Consider the following 18,193-nt stretch of genomic DNA (forward strand, 5'->3'; position numbering starts at 1 on the left):
GTATGAAGACATGAATTGGTGTGAACATACTTTTTACACAGATATGAAAAATTGTGCTCTGTATGGGTTTTAAGAATTGTAATGCATTCTGCTGTCACGTATTTAAAAAATAAAATCAATTAAAAAATCTTTTCCTATATTAAAGTCATAAAATACAATTTCTTATAGTTTGTATTTGGAATGTTGGGGATTAAACATAGGGCCTTGTGCATGCAAGGTAAGTGTTCTACCACCAAGCTCACACCCCTAGTCCCTCCTATGCATATTTTTAAATTAAAACTTCAGGTTTGTTTGTGGTACTGAGGATTTAACCCAGGGGGTACTCTACCATCTATCTGCACCCCAAGCCCCTATCCCTCCCCACCAGCACCCACCCCCACTTTTTATTTTGAGACAGGATATCACTAAATTGCTGAGACTGGCCTGGAACTTTCAATTCACCTGTCTCAGTCTCTTGAGTCACTGGATTATAGGAATGAACCACCACCACAACCAGCTAAATTAATTTGCCTTTTCATGTCTATACTTCACCTGAAATTAATTTTGGGATATCCTGTCAAGTGGGGACCTATTCTTTTCCATTACAGAAAACCAATCTTACCTTAAATAAGTGCTTTCTTTATTTTTTGACAGGGTCTTCCTAAATTGTTGAGACTGGCTTTGAACCTGCAATCCTCCTGTCTCAGCCTCCCAAATTGCTGGGATTACAGATGTATGCCACTGTGCCCAGAGATAAATGCATTCTCAAAAGATAAATGATATTGGATTATATTTTTTTCCATCCTACTCCAAGTTTTATAGTGAAAATCTTCAAATCTACAGAACAGTGAAAACCTAATATGAACTTTGAGTAGAAGACAAGGTGTTCTCTTAAACATATATGCACAATTACTCACTGATAATTTACCTCAGTTGTGATTTACCAATCATCTTTGGTGAATCTTAAACCAGGTGGCCTCTGGACAGGATAGGAAGTGGAAAGGGAGGTCTGTTTAACCTGTACAAGGCCTAGAAAGTGCTTCCTTCAAAAAATTCAGGGCTGCCGGGTGGCGCACACCTGTAATCTCAGCAGCTTGGGAGTCTGAGGCAGGAGGACCGCAAGTTCAAAGCCAGCCTCCTCAACTTAGTGAGGCACTTAGCAACTCAGTGAGTCCCTGTCTCTAAACAATATAAGAAAGGGCTGGGAATGTGGCTCAGTGGTTGAGCACCCCTGGGTTCAATCCTCAGTATTAAAAAAAAAAAAAAAAAATTTAGAGCTGACTCAGTTAATATGGACCTCTGCTTACATTCCTCAAAGGGCCTATGTTGGACCCAGATGGTCTCTAACTTTTATACAGGATCCACAGGGCTTTTCAAGAGTCTTCCATGTCACTGGCACAGTGGTACATGCCTATAATCCCAGCAACTCAGGGGGATGAGGCAGGAGGCTGCCAAGTTTGAGGTCAGTCTCAGTAATTTAGCAAGGCCTTCAGCAATTTAGCAAGACTTTGTCTCAAAATAAAAAGGGCTGGAGATGTAGCTCAGTGATAAAGCACCGCTGGGTTCAATCCCCAGTATGTAAAAAAAGTTTTTCATGTCATTGTAAATAACATGATATTTCATCTTCAAAACTCCATGCAGGGGGCTGGGGATGTGGCTCAAGTGGTAGCGCGCTCGCCTGTCATGCGTGCGGCCCGGGTCCGATCCTCAGCACCACATACAAACAAAAGATGTTGTGTCTGCCGATAACTAAAAAAATAAAACAAACAAACAAACCAACAAACAAAAAAACTCCATGCAGTAGATACTGTTATCCCCATCTTACCAATGAAGAGCTGAGCAGAGACAGGGGGGTTAACTGAATTCACAGTGGCAGCAAGTGGTATAGCTTTGAATTTGGGCAGTCTGACTTCTGACCTTGTGTTTAATCACTGTAGTACTCCATCTTTACCCCTCTGTAGTCAAAGTAAGGGCATGAATGCTCTGCATAGAGATAAAAGACTCAGGCTGAATTTTAACTATGAAATTAATTAAGGCAACTCTAATTTATGTCTTTCATGTTTTTTTGAAGACAAGAATTGTTTGGGGTATTAAATAAATGGCTATTAAGAGTATTAAAAGAGGTTATGAAAGGCATAAATAAATATTAAATAAAGGTTATAGTAGCTGGGCGTGATGGCATGTGTCTATAATTTTATCTACTGGGGAGGTTGAGGCAGGAGTATGAGGTCAGCCTGGGCAACTTAATAGGCCCTGTCTAAAAAAAGAAAGAAAGAAAGAAAGGCTAGTAAAGGGTATTAAAAAAAGATAGGCTGCCAAAGAGAAGTCTTTCAGCCTTAGGTGCCTTTGTAGTTCTACAGTTCAAGGAAGTTAGGAATCACAGCTCCAAGTCAGACTATTTCCATAGGAAAATGAAAAGTCTTCACAGCTTATTTCCTTTAATTACATCATAAAACAAAATTAGAACATACAGAAAACAATAATAGTTACATAACAATTTATATATTTATATATAAAAACATTTCTTTTTTTAGTCCAAAGATTTTAAAGCAAAAGAAATCCTCTACTGCCACCTTGGATTTTATTTATTTTAAATAACTCCCCCTCCCCCCATCCTCAAGTGCCAAAAATATTGAGTGGAAATCCAGTCACTTGGACAGCTAATGGAACCTGGTGTTAAGTCACCATGTAGGGACTGTGGGGCCAGTGGGAACAAGCAGCAATTCCCACACACTGAAGCACTCCTGAACAGGCTGAGTGGCTACGGGGGCAGGGACCAGACCCTGTACTCCACCCACTCTGCATTTCATCTCTTAGGGGGAGTTGGATGGGATGCAGGGATCAGACAGCCTGGTTTGAAAGTAAGAATTTCTCCAACAGCAACATTTACCCATCCATCTCTGTTCACAGCAGAGTCTGACAGGCATGGGTAGTCCTCACAGTTCTCTGAGTTCTGCACAGGCCACGTCACTCAGGTCTGTGCTCTCAGGGTCACTGGAAGGTGGGCAAAGGTGAGCAGAGCAGCTGGAAAATGTAGGCAGCAGGTTAACTGGAAACAATTCCTAGAAGGAAAAGGGAGGAGGCCAGAGTGGGAAGCATCTGAAGGCTGAGTGATAAAACAAGAGTGGAGAAAGGCAAAATTAAGAAGCCTCTCCCCCTATACAGTAACCCTCTGCAGTGGGTAGTCACAGATCCTTGGGGGTCAGCTCTTGGGCTGCAGCATGATGAGGAAAACATGGAAAGTTTCTGGTGAGCCTGGTCCCATGGTTCTTGTACATGTGCCAACAGGCTCCGGGAGTAAGAATTAGTGTGTGATGTGGGGGTGGGAAGGGGAGTAGGAGAAGAACTCACAGGCTCACCCCTTTTTGTACTCATTAGAAATTAACAGTCACCAGAGAAGTACAGATAAGAAACTATTCTTAAGAGAAGGGAAGAACTTGATGTAAACCCAGGAAAGTAGCAGCAAAGGTTTCACTTATTAAAGATTATGTAGCACTAAGAAAGAAAATCATTTGACTTGGATAGAGATAAAGTAATTAACCAAACCATACCAGTTAAAGACTTTTTTTCAAGTTAGGATTTTCTGTCTTTAGGTTCTCATTCTCTTGTGCCATAAAAGAAGAAAAAAAAAAAAGAGTAAATTAATAACTTCAGGAGCTGAGAAGGGTTAGGCTAAGAAACATGTGTGAGCAGCAGTGTGGCATAGATCTGAATTAATAAGAGTAAGTAGTAAGTGGGGCAATGTTTTCTTTTTCCACAGTAACAACAACAACAAAAAATAAATACATTACTTCAAATATTTCCCTGTTTGCAGGGGGGTGGAGGGCATGGCAGAAGAGAAGTACATGCCTGGACACCTCATTTCTGCCATCTCTTCTTCGGGTTAGAATTCTAGTTGACTGCTTACATGCTCTTGTCCTGGTACTAAAGCCATGCCCAGAAGCAGCTGGGAAGCCCTGGTGGTTCTTCCAGGGGTGCCAATCTCCATCTAGATGATCTGGTTAGAGATGTAGAAAAGAAGCCCGAATTGCCAGTCAAGGACATGGAGTTCCTCATACAAAGAGGAAAGTAAACCTCCTCAGGTGTGAGGCAGCTGTGGTTATGTGCTCAGGACAGATGTTGACCTTGAGGCAAAGGACCTCAGTTTTAGAACTGATTTGTTCCTTTCTTTTGAGCCTCACATACCATTTCCCCATGCCAATTTTTCAAAATTAGACACTCGAAAACACACAAAATAAAAAGGTTTACTTGCTCATGGTTTTCCCTAAAAGGGCAATAAACTACTCTGGCTGAGCAAACACTGAGACTCAACATCTGTCAACTGAACTCTATAATGGCTTAAGCAAATAGCATGTGAAACAGAGATGGACATTTTCTAGCATTTCACATGTAAGTTTGTCCAAAAAACTTTTTCCTGAAAATTAATTGTAATTCTCTTGGGATTCCTAAGGTTCCCTCAGACTCAGCTGAGAGATTTCATACTGACTTTCCTAATAATCAAAAAGCTTCAGAGGCACAGAATCAATATTCCTAGGAATAAAAGTGGAAGCCAGGTGTGATGGCACATGCCTATAAACCAAGCATCTTGGGAGTCTAGCAAGACCCTATCTTAAAAGGAAAAAAAAAAAAAAAAGACAAGCTGCAGAATACCTTCATATAAAACATCTGCCTCATATGGTAGTTTTTGGCAGGGAAAAATTTATCCCAAGAAAGAAGGCAAGGTTAGAGCAACTGGTGCTTAAGTGGTCTATTCTCTTTGCTGGAGAATAAAGATGTTAAGTTAGGAAATTTGGCTAAAACTATTACAGTCACATTTTATTCTCAGATTACTTGGGTCAATTATATGCTATTGACAAGTTCATCAGCTTTCTCTTTCAATTAAAATTTATGATAGAAATAAAGGTAAGGAGAAACTGAGACTGACTCTGTTTTCTCCTCAACCTCCTACTGTTTTAGATTTCTTTGGTTCAAGATCTAAGAGGGTTAGGGATTCTGCCTCAAGACTTTCAACCAACCATTCTATACTTCCTCTCACAGGAGACTTGGCTAACTTACATTGCTTGGGGTTGTGGTGTTTGAAAACCTGGAACTGGCAGGCAGAAAGAGGAGGAATCTTTCTGTAAAATGCTCCAGAGCTCAGAGTATACCAATCAAAGAGTCTGTCAGACAGGAGGCACCATAAGGAGGGCACTTTCCTTTAGACCCTTTCTCTCACTGTGGCAACTGGTATGAGCAGCCTGTGAGGACTAAAGTGCAATAAACACTCTATGTCCAAGGACCGACCGATCATGTCCAAGGACTGATCATGACCCACGAGTGTTCTTTTCCCAACAACACTGCCACCTAGAAGGATATGCTGCCCTCACAGGAAGGAAATAAATCACCCTCTTCAGTTACTACTCTCACACTTCCTAAAAACTTCAAGCCAAGGCAGATTCCACTGCTTATGTTGTTGCTTATGTTGTTGTTATGGCATCAGTAGGCTATCAGACCAATAATACACTTTACAAGGTAATAAGAGATGGGTCACTGTAGCATTATGGCTATATTGCACAATTCAAATAAGTCTAGAAAGCCACACACAAAAAAAGCATCATAAAATTATTCACCAAGTTTCCCTCTAAAGTATTTAATACAAGGGATATGTGAAATTTCTGACTTATGTCTGCTAAATCAACTTAATGGATGTGGAAATAAGACTGGAAATTTACAAAAACAATTTATGGAATACTTTTACATCTAGTAAAAGGAGAAAACATTTTTAACACAAAGCACAATGTGCTTTTGCATTCCAAATATTGGAAAATCCAAGTCAGATCCCCTTATTTCTCATATACAACAGTTTGATTTTAAACTCAATTAAAATTCAGTAAGCAAACATCAAAGCACATTCAATGAAAAATGGTTCAAGCCACCTGACAGCTACTAAATTCAAGGCTGTCCTCAATGGTTTACCTGAATCAGGACAAGAACTCAAAGAAGCAGCTACACTGGAGACATCTGAGAATAAATCAGCAGCATTATTGAGGGTGAGATGGAGGCTTTAAATAGAGGGTCAGGATAGGTGTGGGAAGGATAAGGTGATATCAGTAAAAAAAAAAACAAACAAAAAAACACCCTGAAATCACCTCAATGGGGCTGATGAACGCAATGTAAAAATATTGATGTAGCAAACTCTGCTAGAAAATGAAATGGATAAAACTATGAGAAGGCTGTAAAAAGTAAATGATCCGTATACTCAAGAACTTTCTCCAGAGACACTTCAATAATTTCTTCTTGCTCGCCCACAGCTTCACAGGAACAGCTTTAAGGGAAGCTTTTTACTTATTCTAAATCTCTTCTGTTTACTCTGTATTTTTTCATTATAAAAGACATATTTGAGAGTGGCTATGAAATAAGACCAATGGACCAATAAGGTGTTCCTAAGGAAAATTTTTCCCACGTGAAGCTTTTCTGAATTCTCAAAACCATTTCAGAGCTGGGTGTGGTTATGCATGCCTGTAATCCCAGCAACTTGGGAGGCTGAGGCAGGAGGATCACAAGTTCAAAGCCAGCCTCAGTAACTTAGTGAGGCCCTAAGCAACCTAATGAGACCCTATCTCAAAAAAATAAAAAAGGCTGGGGGATGTAGCTTGGTGGTTAAGTGCCTCTGGGTTTAGCTTAGTGGTAGAATGCTTGCCTAGCATACTAGCATACATAAAGCCCTGGGTTCAAGCTCCAGTACCAGTACCACAAGGAAAAAAAAAAAAAGTATTCCAAAGGCTGAAACAGGAAACATTCTGATGTCAGGACCTTTCCCACATGACCAAACTTACCATGTAATCCTAGCATATTCATCATCTGGTGTAGGTGTAAATTAGCATAAATAATGTGTATTTTCTTCCAAGCTTGATGGGCCTGAAGCTTCCTGAGAAAGAACAAGGCTCTTGCCTGACCATAAGTCATACCCCCTTGGACTTTTGTTCTCTTTCACTTGACTTGTTTTTGGCTCAGATGGGCTGAAATTTGACTTCATAGCAGGTAACACCAATGCAAGCCTAGAACCTGCACATGGGTACACCCTTTGCGGAGAGAAACAGCATTTTCAAGACTTTTGATATACCAGTGAATAATAGGGTTGCTGAAACTTTTAAGTAAAGAAGTTAATAGTCTCAACTCAGGCAATTCAAATCTATATTTACTGTCTGATCTAGGTTTTATTGTCAGTTTGCTCAGGCATTAAAAAAAATAGCCATACTTTAGAGCAGATGGCCTGTAAATATTTCTCTCTTTTAGTTCTCTTTGAACAGGCGACCTGAGGATCTGAATATTATTAACCACATCTGGAAGTGTATGTATGCATATATGTATTTGTATGTGTGGCATACATCCAGGAGAGTGGGTTTCTAAAATATATATTCCTGTGAGGCACGGAAGTCCACTCCTTTAATCTCAGTAACTCAATAGGCTAAGGCAGGAGGATCACAAGTTCAAGGCCAGCCTAGGCAACTTAGTGAGATTGTCTTAAAAAAAACAAAAAGAGGGCTGAGGATATATTTAGTGGTAAAACCTCCCTGGGTTCAATCCCCAGTCACATACAAAAATAATAACAAAAATAAATTAAAAAGATATATTCCTGCTAGATGCAGTGGTGTGAGCCCATAGGCCCAGCTCCTTGGGAGGATCATTTAAACCCAGGAGTTCACAATCGGCCTGGGTAACATAGTGAGACCCCCATCTCAAAAAAACAAGAGGGAGAGAAAGGGAGGTGGTGGTGGGGAGACAGAGAGACAGGCGGGGAGGCGGGGAGGGAGGGAGGGAGGGAGAGAGAAAGAGAATAAATATTCCTTATAATTTGAAAAGAAGATAAGGAGAAATGGAAAAAATAATCTGAACTTTTAAAAGGGCATAATAAAATAGGATTTAAAATATATTTAATGTGGTAAAATACATTTAATGTGGACCCTTTCATTTGATCATTTTCTACATCAATGGGATAAATAAATCAGACTTTTTCTTATATATGCTGGTAGAACTAGTACCTTCGGCATTTAAAAAAAAGGCTTTTAATAATAAGGATCATTCAAAAGATGATCTAATATCATAGTGGATTGCACATCAATGTCTTAAAAGATCCCTTGCCCCAAATCACCCTATTAAAAAAATTACATAAGCTTTCTAACCTTGGGGTTCAGAAATCTTCTGAAAATTTCCCTCATCCTCTATGATTTTCTTTGGGGGGGAGACTTTTTTTTGGACTTTGAATCATGGGTTCTGAACTCCTTCCTTCAGCTCTGGTGCCTGGACAGACATTAAACTCTACTTCCTCTCAGGGTGTTCTTTCAGCTGCTCCAATGCCTTTACTTGGCTACTTACCCTGTTAACAATGATGTTATATGGCCATTCTTACATTCCTGATGAGCTATGATGGGGGAAAAAAGAAACTGACTGGCTAGTCTGCACAGATCCTCTAGCAGCATTCCTGATAAACAAAATAACCTCTCAGACACAAGTTAGGTAATCATGCCCAGATTCAGTGAACATATGATAATGTTAATCGTTAACGTCTGAGCTTGGTTGGTTGGTACTTTCAGGCTGTTTTGGGATCTGCCATCTACTCTTCACTAACTGCATTTCTCTAATAAGTTAGTGGAGTTTGACAAAAAATTTGCAAAGGGAATACTGGGGATATCATGCAAATTATCATGTATCGTAAGATAAAACAGAAACGAAAAGGCAAAGTTTGTTTTCATCAAAATAGGTTTAGCTTGATTTCTTCTCATAACTTTTCTTACTTGTGTTAAGATTTCCCTTCAGACTGGCAAAGATTCAGGCAGGGTCCCCTAATGGTAAAATTTAGAATTAAAAAAATATTTATTGATGTTTTTTTTTTCCAAAAATGTTTGATAACCCCAACTAATCATTCAAAATGCAAACTGTAAACACAAAAGAGTAACAGTTGAGTGTGAGTAGACAGACTATGAACAGGTATGACAGACTGAGCAAAAGTGCAGGAAGGAGGAAGGGAGAAAGGAAGACAGATGCATAAGTGTGATACAGATAGTGACAATTTGAGTGAATAAGTAATCATATTTGGACCACAGTGATTTCAATGTAGCCATTTAGGAAACCCCTGGGCCAAATACTAAAACACGGCAGGAATGGACAAGCCTTCTTTGTGAGCATGCTCAGCATGTTGGCATAGAAACAGGAAGCACAGAAGCTCTGTAGTCATCTTAAAATGGATGGCTACCATTTCTAGGATGCAAATAAATTTTCTTTCTGGTCCCTGGATACATCATTTGTTGTTTTTCCATGCTTCCCTTGACCCTGAAGGACTGTAGTTACTGTTCCAAAATCCCCAAAGAAACCCCTTAACAAAATAAAGAAACCACAGTAGCAGTAACAATGGGTTTGCTGGAATGCCCCCTCCCTCTACCTTGGCCTATGATTTTCTTCCGGGCATGTCCAACAGAAATGGTTAAGTTTTACCAATCCACTTAAAGCCAGCACAAATTTTAGTCCCATGGTCACAGAGCTAGAGTGGATGGGAGTAAGGGTGTGTATGCATATGTATGTGTGGCTCTGGGGATCTGAACACTGCCCTCACTTTGTAATCCTTGTCCAGAACACGGGTTGCTTCCTCTGGAGAGACTCCACGGTAACTCTAGAAGTGTCAGTTAAATATTCAGTTCACCAAAGTTGACCACCTCCATTGTCATAGGATGATGCAGCATCTGCAGAAGCGCTGTCTGCTGCCCCCTACTGATGGGGGTGGAGTGACAGGTGCGAAGTAGGCATGGACTTTAATATTGGGTAAATGGGTCTGAAACAAGACAAAAACATTACTAAGATAGAGAACATTGCTTCCGAGAAAAACCACTGAGGGGCTGAATGGACATGAAAGCAGGGCAGAAGATTTGTCCCCTTCTATGCTGTTCTAAATAATCAAGTCAACTCATAACTTCTTTTTTTGGTACCAGAAATTGAACCCAAGGGTACTTAACCACTGAGGCACATTCCCAGCCCATTTTATTTTAAATTTTGAGACAGAGTCTTGCTAAGTTGCTCAGGGCCTCACTAAATTGCCAAGGCTGCCTTTGAACTTGCAGTCCTCCTGCCTCAGCCTCCCAAATTCCTGGGATTACAGGTGTGTACCACTATGCTTAGCTCAACTCATAACTTTGATACTTTTTTTTTTTTAAATTGTCACCATTTTATTAGCAGGAGACAGGGGCCGACTGCTTTTGCTCTGTGGTTGGTCAGCAGCCATGGGGAGGCAGAGTGCCTGCTGTGTGCCTCAGGCCTTCACTTCCATGCCTGCCTGCTTTCTAGCTTGGGCGTTTAAGGTCACATTTATTCTCAACTGGCAAATTCTGATGCCAAGGGTATTGTGGCAACTGCTCACTTAGGTATCAGAATACCACTGATCACAGGCTGGGATTATGGCTCAGCGGTAGAGCGCTCCCCTAGAACGGGCATGACCCAGGTTCGATTCTCAGCACCACATAAAAATAAAATAAAGATGTTGTGTCCACTGAAAATTAAAAAATAAATATTAAAAAAATTCTCTCTAAGAATACCATTGTTCACACTCTTCACAGAATCAGACACCTTTCCACTGAGTTTGATAACTGTTTTTAACAAAACTGGAGAACATAGGTGTGATGGATCATGCCTGTAATTCCAGAGACTTGTCTCAGGGTTCAAAATGAAAAAAAAAAAGGACTGAGGATACATTTGAATGGCAAAATGCTGCTGGGTTCAATCCCCAGTACTTAAATAAATTAAAAAACAAAAATCAGAAAAAGGGTTTGATGTAAAGAGGAAAAACAGGCTGAATTTATAAATCTTATTATTTAATCAAACATTTTATATTAGTTTTTTCCTTTCCTTTAGAACCAAAATCTGGTATGTGCTTCTTCTTTTTTTTTTTTTTTGACTCTGGGGATGTGATTAAGCTCTGGACATTACTGGACAAACTGCTGGGAGAAGACCTACTTTATCTCTTCAGTGGGTATTGTTCTACTAAATTTCCATCTGGAGCCACAGGTAAAAACTATCTACCCTTACATTTTCTCTCCATTTTTTTTCCTCCTTACTAAATGTCCAAATAAATATAAAAATCAGGAGAATCTAAATTTGGAAAAATAAAAAGAAAAGAAAATGAAGGAAAATAAAAGAAAGGGTGGTGAGAACACCAGAGCTGGAGAGTGATGAAGCCATTTTTACCCTGAGTCTCTTGATTCCAGCCCGTGTGATTTGCTGGCAGTCATATAGTTCTATCCGCTCAAGGCTGTGACAGCTCTTCAAGTGCTCCAAGGATGCATCTGTGATTAGTGGGCAGTTGTCCAGCTCAATCACCTCCAGCTGGTCATGGGCGCAGGCCCCATTTCCTAGGTGACGAATTCCATCATCTGTGATCAGTTCACAGTGAGATAGACTCTGTGGCCAAATAGAGCAAAGAAAGATGCTGAAATATTTTCCGGAAGTCGGTTAGCCAGAAACTTGTGTACAATCAGATAGAAGACCTTTTTGGTTTGATTTTGATGATTATGGAACTTTCACTAGATCCATGTGTGATGAAATAAAGAATGCAAAATAGAGTTGCATGGGTTCTGCTTTTGGCAACCAATGACTGATATTTTTGTGTGTGATTCTAAACATATTTTGTAAATTCACTTAATGACCATGAACTACTTCATAAACAAAGTTACATAACTTTAAAAATTACCCTCTACCCAAATTAACACTTTTCTTCTCTAGGGGGATAAGCAGAGATCAAACTTTTCATATACAAAATTTCCTGAAATAAAAATTGAATATCAAGTGCAGGGGTATGACCCAACAATAAATTAGCTGAAGACAATTTTTACATCTCACATGTAACTCTTCAATTTTCCTTAGGTTTCTGAATCTGAGAGACTTGGAATCCTTGGCCCAATTTTGGATATTACCTTTCGACCAAATACACCACAATGAGCCTGGATAGGATCAACCAAAATCCCTTCCTCAAAGTAGTACCAAAGAGAACTTCCCCTGTAAAGCCTGATTGGTCCCCATTTTACTTTTTAGGTCTTTCCTAGATCTTTTGGAAGTTGGCAATTTTGAGAAGCATACTCCCATACCAAAAACTGGTAGCCAGACAGTTAAGAGGAAAACAAGAGCTGGATCTTATTTAACTAGAACTACAGTACTGCTTTTTGTTGTTGTTGGGGTAGGGAGTACCAGGGATTGAACTCAGGGGCACTCAACCACTGAGCCACACACCCCCAGCCCTTTTTTGTATTTTATTCAGAGACAGGGTCTCACTGAGTTGCTTACTGCCTTGATTTTGCTGAGGCTGGATTTGACACCTCAGTCTCCCAAGCTGCTGGGATTACAGGCGTGAGCCACCACGCCTGGCAGTACTGTTTTGATTAAGCCAAACAAACATATACAACCTTGAAAGTCAAACTCACCAATACTTGAAGTCGAGGACAGTGTATAGAAAGTTGGATTAATGTGCTATCTGTTATCTGAAAGAAACACATGTTTATTTTAGGCATAATTCTAAATAAAACTACAGGTTATACTTCATTCTTACTGTATTTCTAGTCTTTTGAAAATTTTATTTTGAGAAAGGATCTTGCTATGTTGTCCAGGCTGACCTTGAATTTGCAATCCTGGGTGTTTCCTGAGTAGCCTGTATTATAGGGGTGATCCACTGCATCTGGCTCTAGTCTTCATCTTTGGATATTTTTGCTCAAAATTCTGTTTTGTTTTTGAAGTGAAATCGAAATGTTGTCCCCTTGTTACTTCTATCCACTTCTTGGAACCATCAAAGAAAATAATCAGAAGAAAGTGCTGAACTGGGTGCAGTGGCACAAGCCTATAATCCCAGCAACTCAGGAGGAGGCTGAGGCAAGACAATTCCAAGTTCAAAGACCGCATCAGAAACTTAATGAGGCCTGAGACCTTGTCTTGAATAATAAAATGGCTGGGGATGTGATCAGTGGTACAGTGCCTCTGGGTTCCATCCTCAATACAAAATAAATAAATAAATAACAAAGTACTCCATGAAAAAGAAAAAAATTAAAATCAAAGCATCCTCAAATTTTTGGATATTTGGCCTATTTTTTATTATTAATTTATTTATTTTTGTAGAATCGGGGAATTAACCCAGGGTTGCTCTACCACTGAGCTTTATCCCTGGCTTTTTTTTTTTATTTTTATTTTTCTTTTTTTTAAATTTTTAATATTTTTATTTTTTTTTGTTTGTTTTTGGCAGACACAACATCTTTGTTTGTATGTGGTGCTGAGGATCGAACCCGGGCCGCATGCATGCGAAGCGAGCGAGCGCGCTACCGCTTGAGCCACATCCCCAGCCCTCCCTGGCTCTTTTTTATTTTTAATTTTGAGACAGGATCTTGCTAAGTTGCTGAGGCTGGTCTTGAACTTTGTAGATTCCTGCCACAGTCTTCCAAGACACTGGGATCACAGGTGAGAACCACCTGACCTGCTTGATATTTGGCCTCATTTTAATAAGGCACACTATGACTCAGAATTGATAACATGGATGTTAGTTATGTTACCAAGGGAGGCAGATAGGCACTGCTAGGATCAGGGTAAACTATGTACATTCAGGGAAGAAGAATGGCTTTTTTTAGTTATCAGAGGAATGAAAGCAAATCAGTGCTTCTTTTCAAATTCATCTTCAATTCTTTAAGAAATTGTGGATGGAGCGGGTCCATTGAGAAGGACTACCTCTGGAAAGGACATAGAAGACACTCAGGTGTGTACAAGAGATAAACAGAGGCTGGATGCTGTGGTGCATGTCTGTAATCTCAGCAATTTGGAAAGCTGAGGCAGGAGGATCACCAATTTGAGGCCAGTCTCAGCAATCTAGTGAGACCCAGTCTCCAAAAACAAAACAAAACAAACAAATAAACAAAGGGCTGGGGAATGTTGTTCTGTAATTTAAAAAGTATTTTTCTTTCTTTATTTTATTTTTGGGGATACTGAGGATTGAACCCAGGGGCACTTTTACCATTGAACTACATTCCAATCTTTTTTTTTTTAAATTGTTGCTGAGGCTGGCTGCCCTTGAACTTGGAATTGTCATGCCTCATATTCCTGAATCAGTGGGATTACAGGTATATGTTGCTGCATCCAGCTTTATTTATTTATTTTTAAATGTGGTTTGGCTATGTTTTCCAGGCTGACACAAACTCTTGGGCTCAAGAGATCCTCCTGCCCCTTGAGTAGTTGGAACTACTGTAGTGTACCACCACACTTGGCAAAAGAAAATACCTTAACAGCTTTATGGCCTGAAAGGTGTCCTTTCTAATGGTGACATGATTGATGGAATGTATTTTCATAGTTCTTTAACACCTATGCCATAAGCACTTCTGCCTAGTGTGCCTAGAAGACACATCAATAAATGAAGAATCAGTAGGGCTGCCAGGTATTTCAGTGTCCTACACTAGGGTAGGGAATGGACATTCTGATGTGCACGTATTATGTAATTAGTTTCTATCACACTGTATTTGTGAATATAAATCCACAATCTTACCTGAACACATTCTTCCAGGTCCATCTTTTCAAGCTCATGGCAATTCTACAAAGTATAAAACCAAACAATACAATACAACCATTTTAAACAAGGGAAAACTTTAAGGCCAGAAAACTGAAAGTTTATATTAAATATACTGATGAAATCTTAGTTTTTCAGAATTGGTATCATTCTAGTGTCACCTTCTATTTTATTTCATTAATTACACATTTTATACTTTGATCATAGTGAAATATCTCAATTATCCCACATTTAAATATTTATTATCTTAAACATTCAAGGGAATAAACGTGCCAAACAGTAACACTGGGCCAATATAGAGATATTTTCAAACATAAATAATTCAATAAAAACTGTTTCTTGGGAAGAGAGGAAGCAAGCTTCACTTTAGTTAAGTGTCCTGGCTTTCACCCAACTCCATTGATCTACCTGAAAGCAAATGACCTCCCCCTTGTTCGATAACATTGGTCAAAGTCAGTATAATTTTAAATGATATTATTATATACTGAGTTATAAACCATTATAAGTCTAATCTTCAGAATACAGAAAATAATTAAAGCCTCTCCATTTAAAAACCAGGCTTTCAACACTGCTCTCACCTACTAGTCACATATCAAATAACAAGTTTCTTTCAGCTGCTTAATTTATCATCTTATGAAACTGTGGAGAACTTTAGTTTCATGGAGGAGTGTCATGCTCCCCAGTGCATGTCTGAATTTCCAGAACAGTTTGTTTTCTTACTGGTATCAACAGGTCTGTAGCTGTAGCATGAGAATGCTCAGGAAGACTAGCTACAGAAGAAGGCCCCCTTCTCACACACCTAATTCTGCCATGCTACATTTCCCTTGGTGCTTGTTCTTCTGAAATAAAAATACCCAACAAAACATAAGAAAATAAACCTATGAAACCTGGAGAAAATACTTACTCTGGCTAGAGTGGTAAAGCCCACATCTGTTAATTGAGAACATCTTGCCACTTCTAATATTCTGTTAAAAAAAAAAAAAAAAAACACCAAAAAAGTGGAAGTCAAGCTATTGGTCCCTAAAAATTGGTTTTATTAAAACAAAATTTAAGAAAACAATTTATTATTCTCTAAGGATTTCATAATATAGAGAGACATTAATAGCTAAGCAATCTATATATGGATCTTGCTATTTATTGTTGTGGAGTCATCATAAAGTGGTCCTATAAATACCACATTTCAGGGTGATGCAATCAAAGAACAGAGAGGAATAAAATTGAAGCTTGTAGTTATGCCAAAATGCATTAAAAGCCTTCTTGATGGCATACTGCTTACCCCCAGAGGGCAGCCTGCTCCTAGAAAACAAAGGAAATGGCGATAAATATTCTATATTATTTAATCTGTTACTGAAATAAGATTTTCTTTCCATTTTACATGTGGGTTCACTCAGATTTCAATACCTTTTAAAAAATGTAATGAAGGGACTGTTTAATTACAGGTCTGTCCCAAATATGAAAATCCATACTTAGAAAGCTTTCTGCTTCCTCCCATAGGCTCCCAAGGGAACCCAATGAAAAGGGAAGCTGGGCTGGCAGCTACTCTCCTATTTAGCAACTGTTACACACCAACCTAAACACCAATTAAAGGCTTGGGAATCAAAAGTAGAAATGAATGCTGTATCCAATGAAAGAGCAACTAACTGAAACACATTTTGTGATGGTCACATTTGACAGCCTTTCCAGGCTAATGATATAATGAGGTTATATCATTAGAGGGAGGATGGAGCTGAATACCCCTTGCTTTAATACAGGAAAGGATAGTGTTTAATATTTTAGAGAGAGGTCTGGTTACTTCCCTATCTCCTAAGAAGTACTCTGTTTTAGACTTCTGATATTATTGATTTTGACCAAAACGAATCTATCATCTATGAAGGAATTTTGATACTGAAGGCAAAATGTTCACCAGCTAAAAAAGTTTTTTAAAAATTTTATTGCTTTTCAATGATTATTATGTGTAAGAAAAGTAGTTTCATGGGCTCTGGAGGCAGACTGCCTGGCTTTGAATCCTTGCTCCTGCACTTACTGGCTGTGACACCCTGAGCAGGTTACTTAACTTTTTGGGGCTTGATTTTCTCATTTACAATGTGATGATAACAATACTGATTATATGATGTTATGAAGATTAAATGAATTAACATTTGAAAGTACCTAAAACAATGCTTAACTTCTAAGTATGATACAGGTAATATTTAAAACAAAACCAAAACGAAAAAGGTATACGGGGATCATCTCCATTCATTACAAGATTCTCATGTGCTCTTTACAAAATCAATATGGATTTTACATACTAATACAGAATTCTTACGTACTAATTCTTACATACTAATACAGAATTCTTAGTAGATAACCAGCCAATCCCATATATGAGCAAACAGAAGGAGCCACAGAAAAATAAGGCTGTTCTAAAAGACTGTCAACACAAAAAGTTCCTCTTGTAAAGTTGTTTCTTCTTTTTGAATACTGTCTGCTATGTACCTGGCATCATAACTACAACATAAATGACCCGAGAGTGAGTCTTTAAAATTATCTTTGAGAAAAGAATTATATAAAGCATTAATTAAAGAAAATATCTTTATTTCATTAAAAACATTGTTTTTAGATGTTGATGAACCTTTATTTTTTATTCATTTATTTACATATGGTCCTGAGAATTGAACCCAGTGTCTAACACATGATAGGCAAGCGCTCTACCACTGAGCCACAACCCAGCACCTTATTTCATTTACCTACTTACTTACTTATTTATTTTTATGTGGTGCTGAGGATTGAACCCAGGGCCTCTCATGTGCTAGGTGAATGTGCTACCACTGAGCCACAATCCCAGCCCCCTTATTTCATTCTTAAGAAATGAAATAAATGCTTTTTTTCTTTTCTTTTCTAGTATGAATAGCAAGTAGAATTTTGGAACCGCTGTTTCTTGGTTCATGCCAATTACACATAATGAAGTACAAAGCAAGTAGGTGGGCATCAAAAAGGACAATGACTTGTAATGTCTATCTTAAAATTTCAAAGTTCCAAAGAATAAATGAGAAGTAGACTTTTGTTCTTTTTCCTTGATTTTTTTGCACTAGAGAAGAAATGTTTACCTAAGTCGAGGGCAGTTCTGACCTAGAGCATTCAGGATAGCATCTGTGATGTTGGAGCAGCCAGAGGCACAGAGGGACTGTAACTTATGGCACCCTCTGCAAATAGTAATGAGACCTTCATCTGTGATTTGCTAAAAAACAAGGGGGAAAAAAAAACCCACAGGTATTAGTAATTTAGCAGACGAAAAATAAGGAAAAATAACATCTCTATGAAAACAACACCAAAAAGAAATCTAGGCAGGTTTGATATTAATCAGATCGTAAACCTAAAAGAAAATGAACACACTTTGTTTCTTCTTTCTAGTTCCTTTTGATTTAGTTGCAAGAGAATCTGGGTTTGCTTTTGGTATAAAGGCAAGAAGCTATAATGGGATTCTTTTAACTTAATAAGAATGGAAATAAGCATGGGGTAAATTCAATTAAATGATTTTAAAACCTAGAAAACAGACAAGAACTGCAGTATTTTAATAGTATAAACATATTTATTTACAAGTTCAAACTGAAACTGGTTGGAGGAAAAAATAAAACTCTGGCTGGGTATAGTGGCACAGGCTTGTAATATCAATGACACAGG

The 18,193-nt window shown here is 38.6% G+C and overlaps 1 protein-coding gene across 4 annotated transcripts in view; it reads right to left on the reverse strand.

Annotated features, from left to right (window-relative positions):
* Window positions 1-2,400: 2,400 nt before the first annotated feature.
* Window positions 2,401-18,193, reverse strand: part of Fbxl20 (F-box and leucine rich repeat protein 20) — a 111,072-nt gene continuing 95,279 nt past the window's right edge. For all 4 annotated transcript variants that reach the window (XM_046420600.2, XM_046420601.2, XM_058571578.1 and 1 more), the window contains 6 exons: window positions 17,620-17,750; window positions 15,438-15,498; window positions 14,513-14,557; window positions 12,420-12,476; window positions 11,191-11,403; window positions 2,401-9,784 (listed from right to left, as the gene is read on the reverse strand). In XM_046420600.2, coding sequence (XP_046276556.1) covers window positions 9,677-9,784; window positions 11,191-11,403; window positions 12,420-12,476; window positions 14,513-14,557; window positions 15,438-15,498; window positions 17,620-17,750 — 615 coding nt within the window. In that variant the 3' untranslated portion in view covers window positions 2,401-9,676. The remainder of the gene's footprint in view (window positions 9,785-11,190; window positions 11,404-12,419; window positions 12,477-14,512; window positions 14,558-15,437; window positions 15,499-17,619; window positions 17,751-18,193) is intronic.

The sequence above is a fragment of the Marmota monax genome, unplaced genomic scaffold (assembly GCF_021218885.2).
Source record: "Marmota monax isolate L192 unplaced genomic scaffold, Marmota_monax_Labrador192_F-V1.1 WCK01_AAM20220418_F8-fsc00064, whole genome shotgun sequence".
NCBI classification, from domain to species: Eukaryota; Metazoa; Chordata; class Mammalia; order Rodentia; family Sciuridae; genus Marmota; species Marmota monax.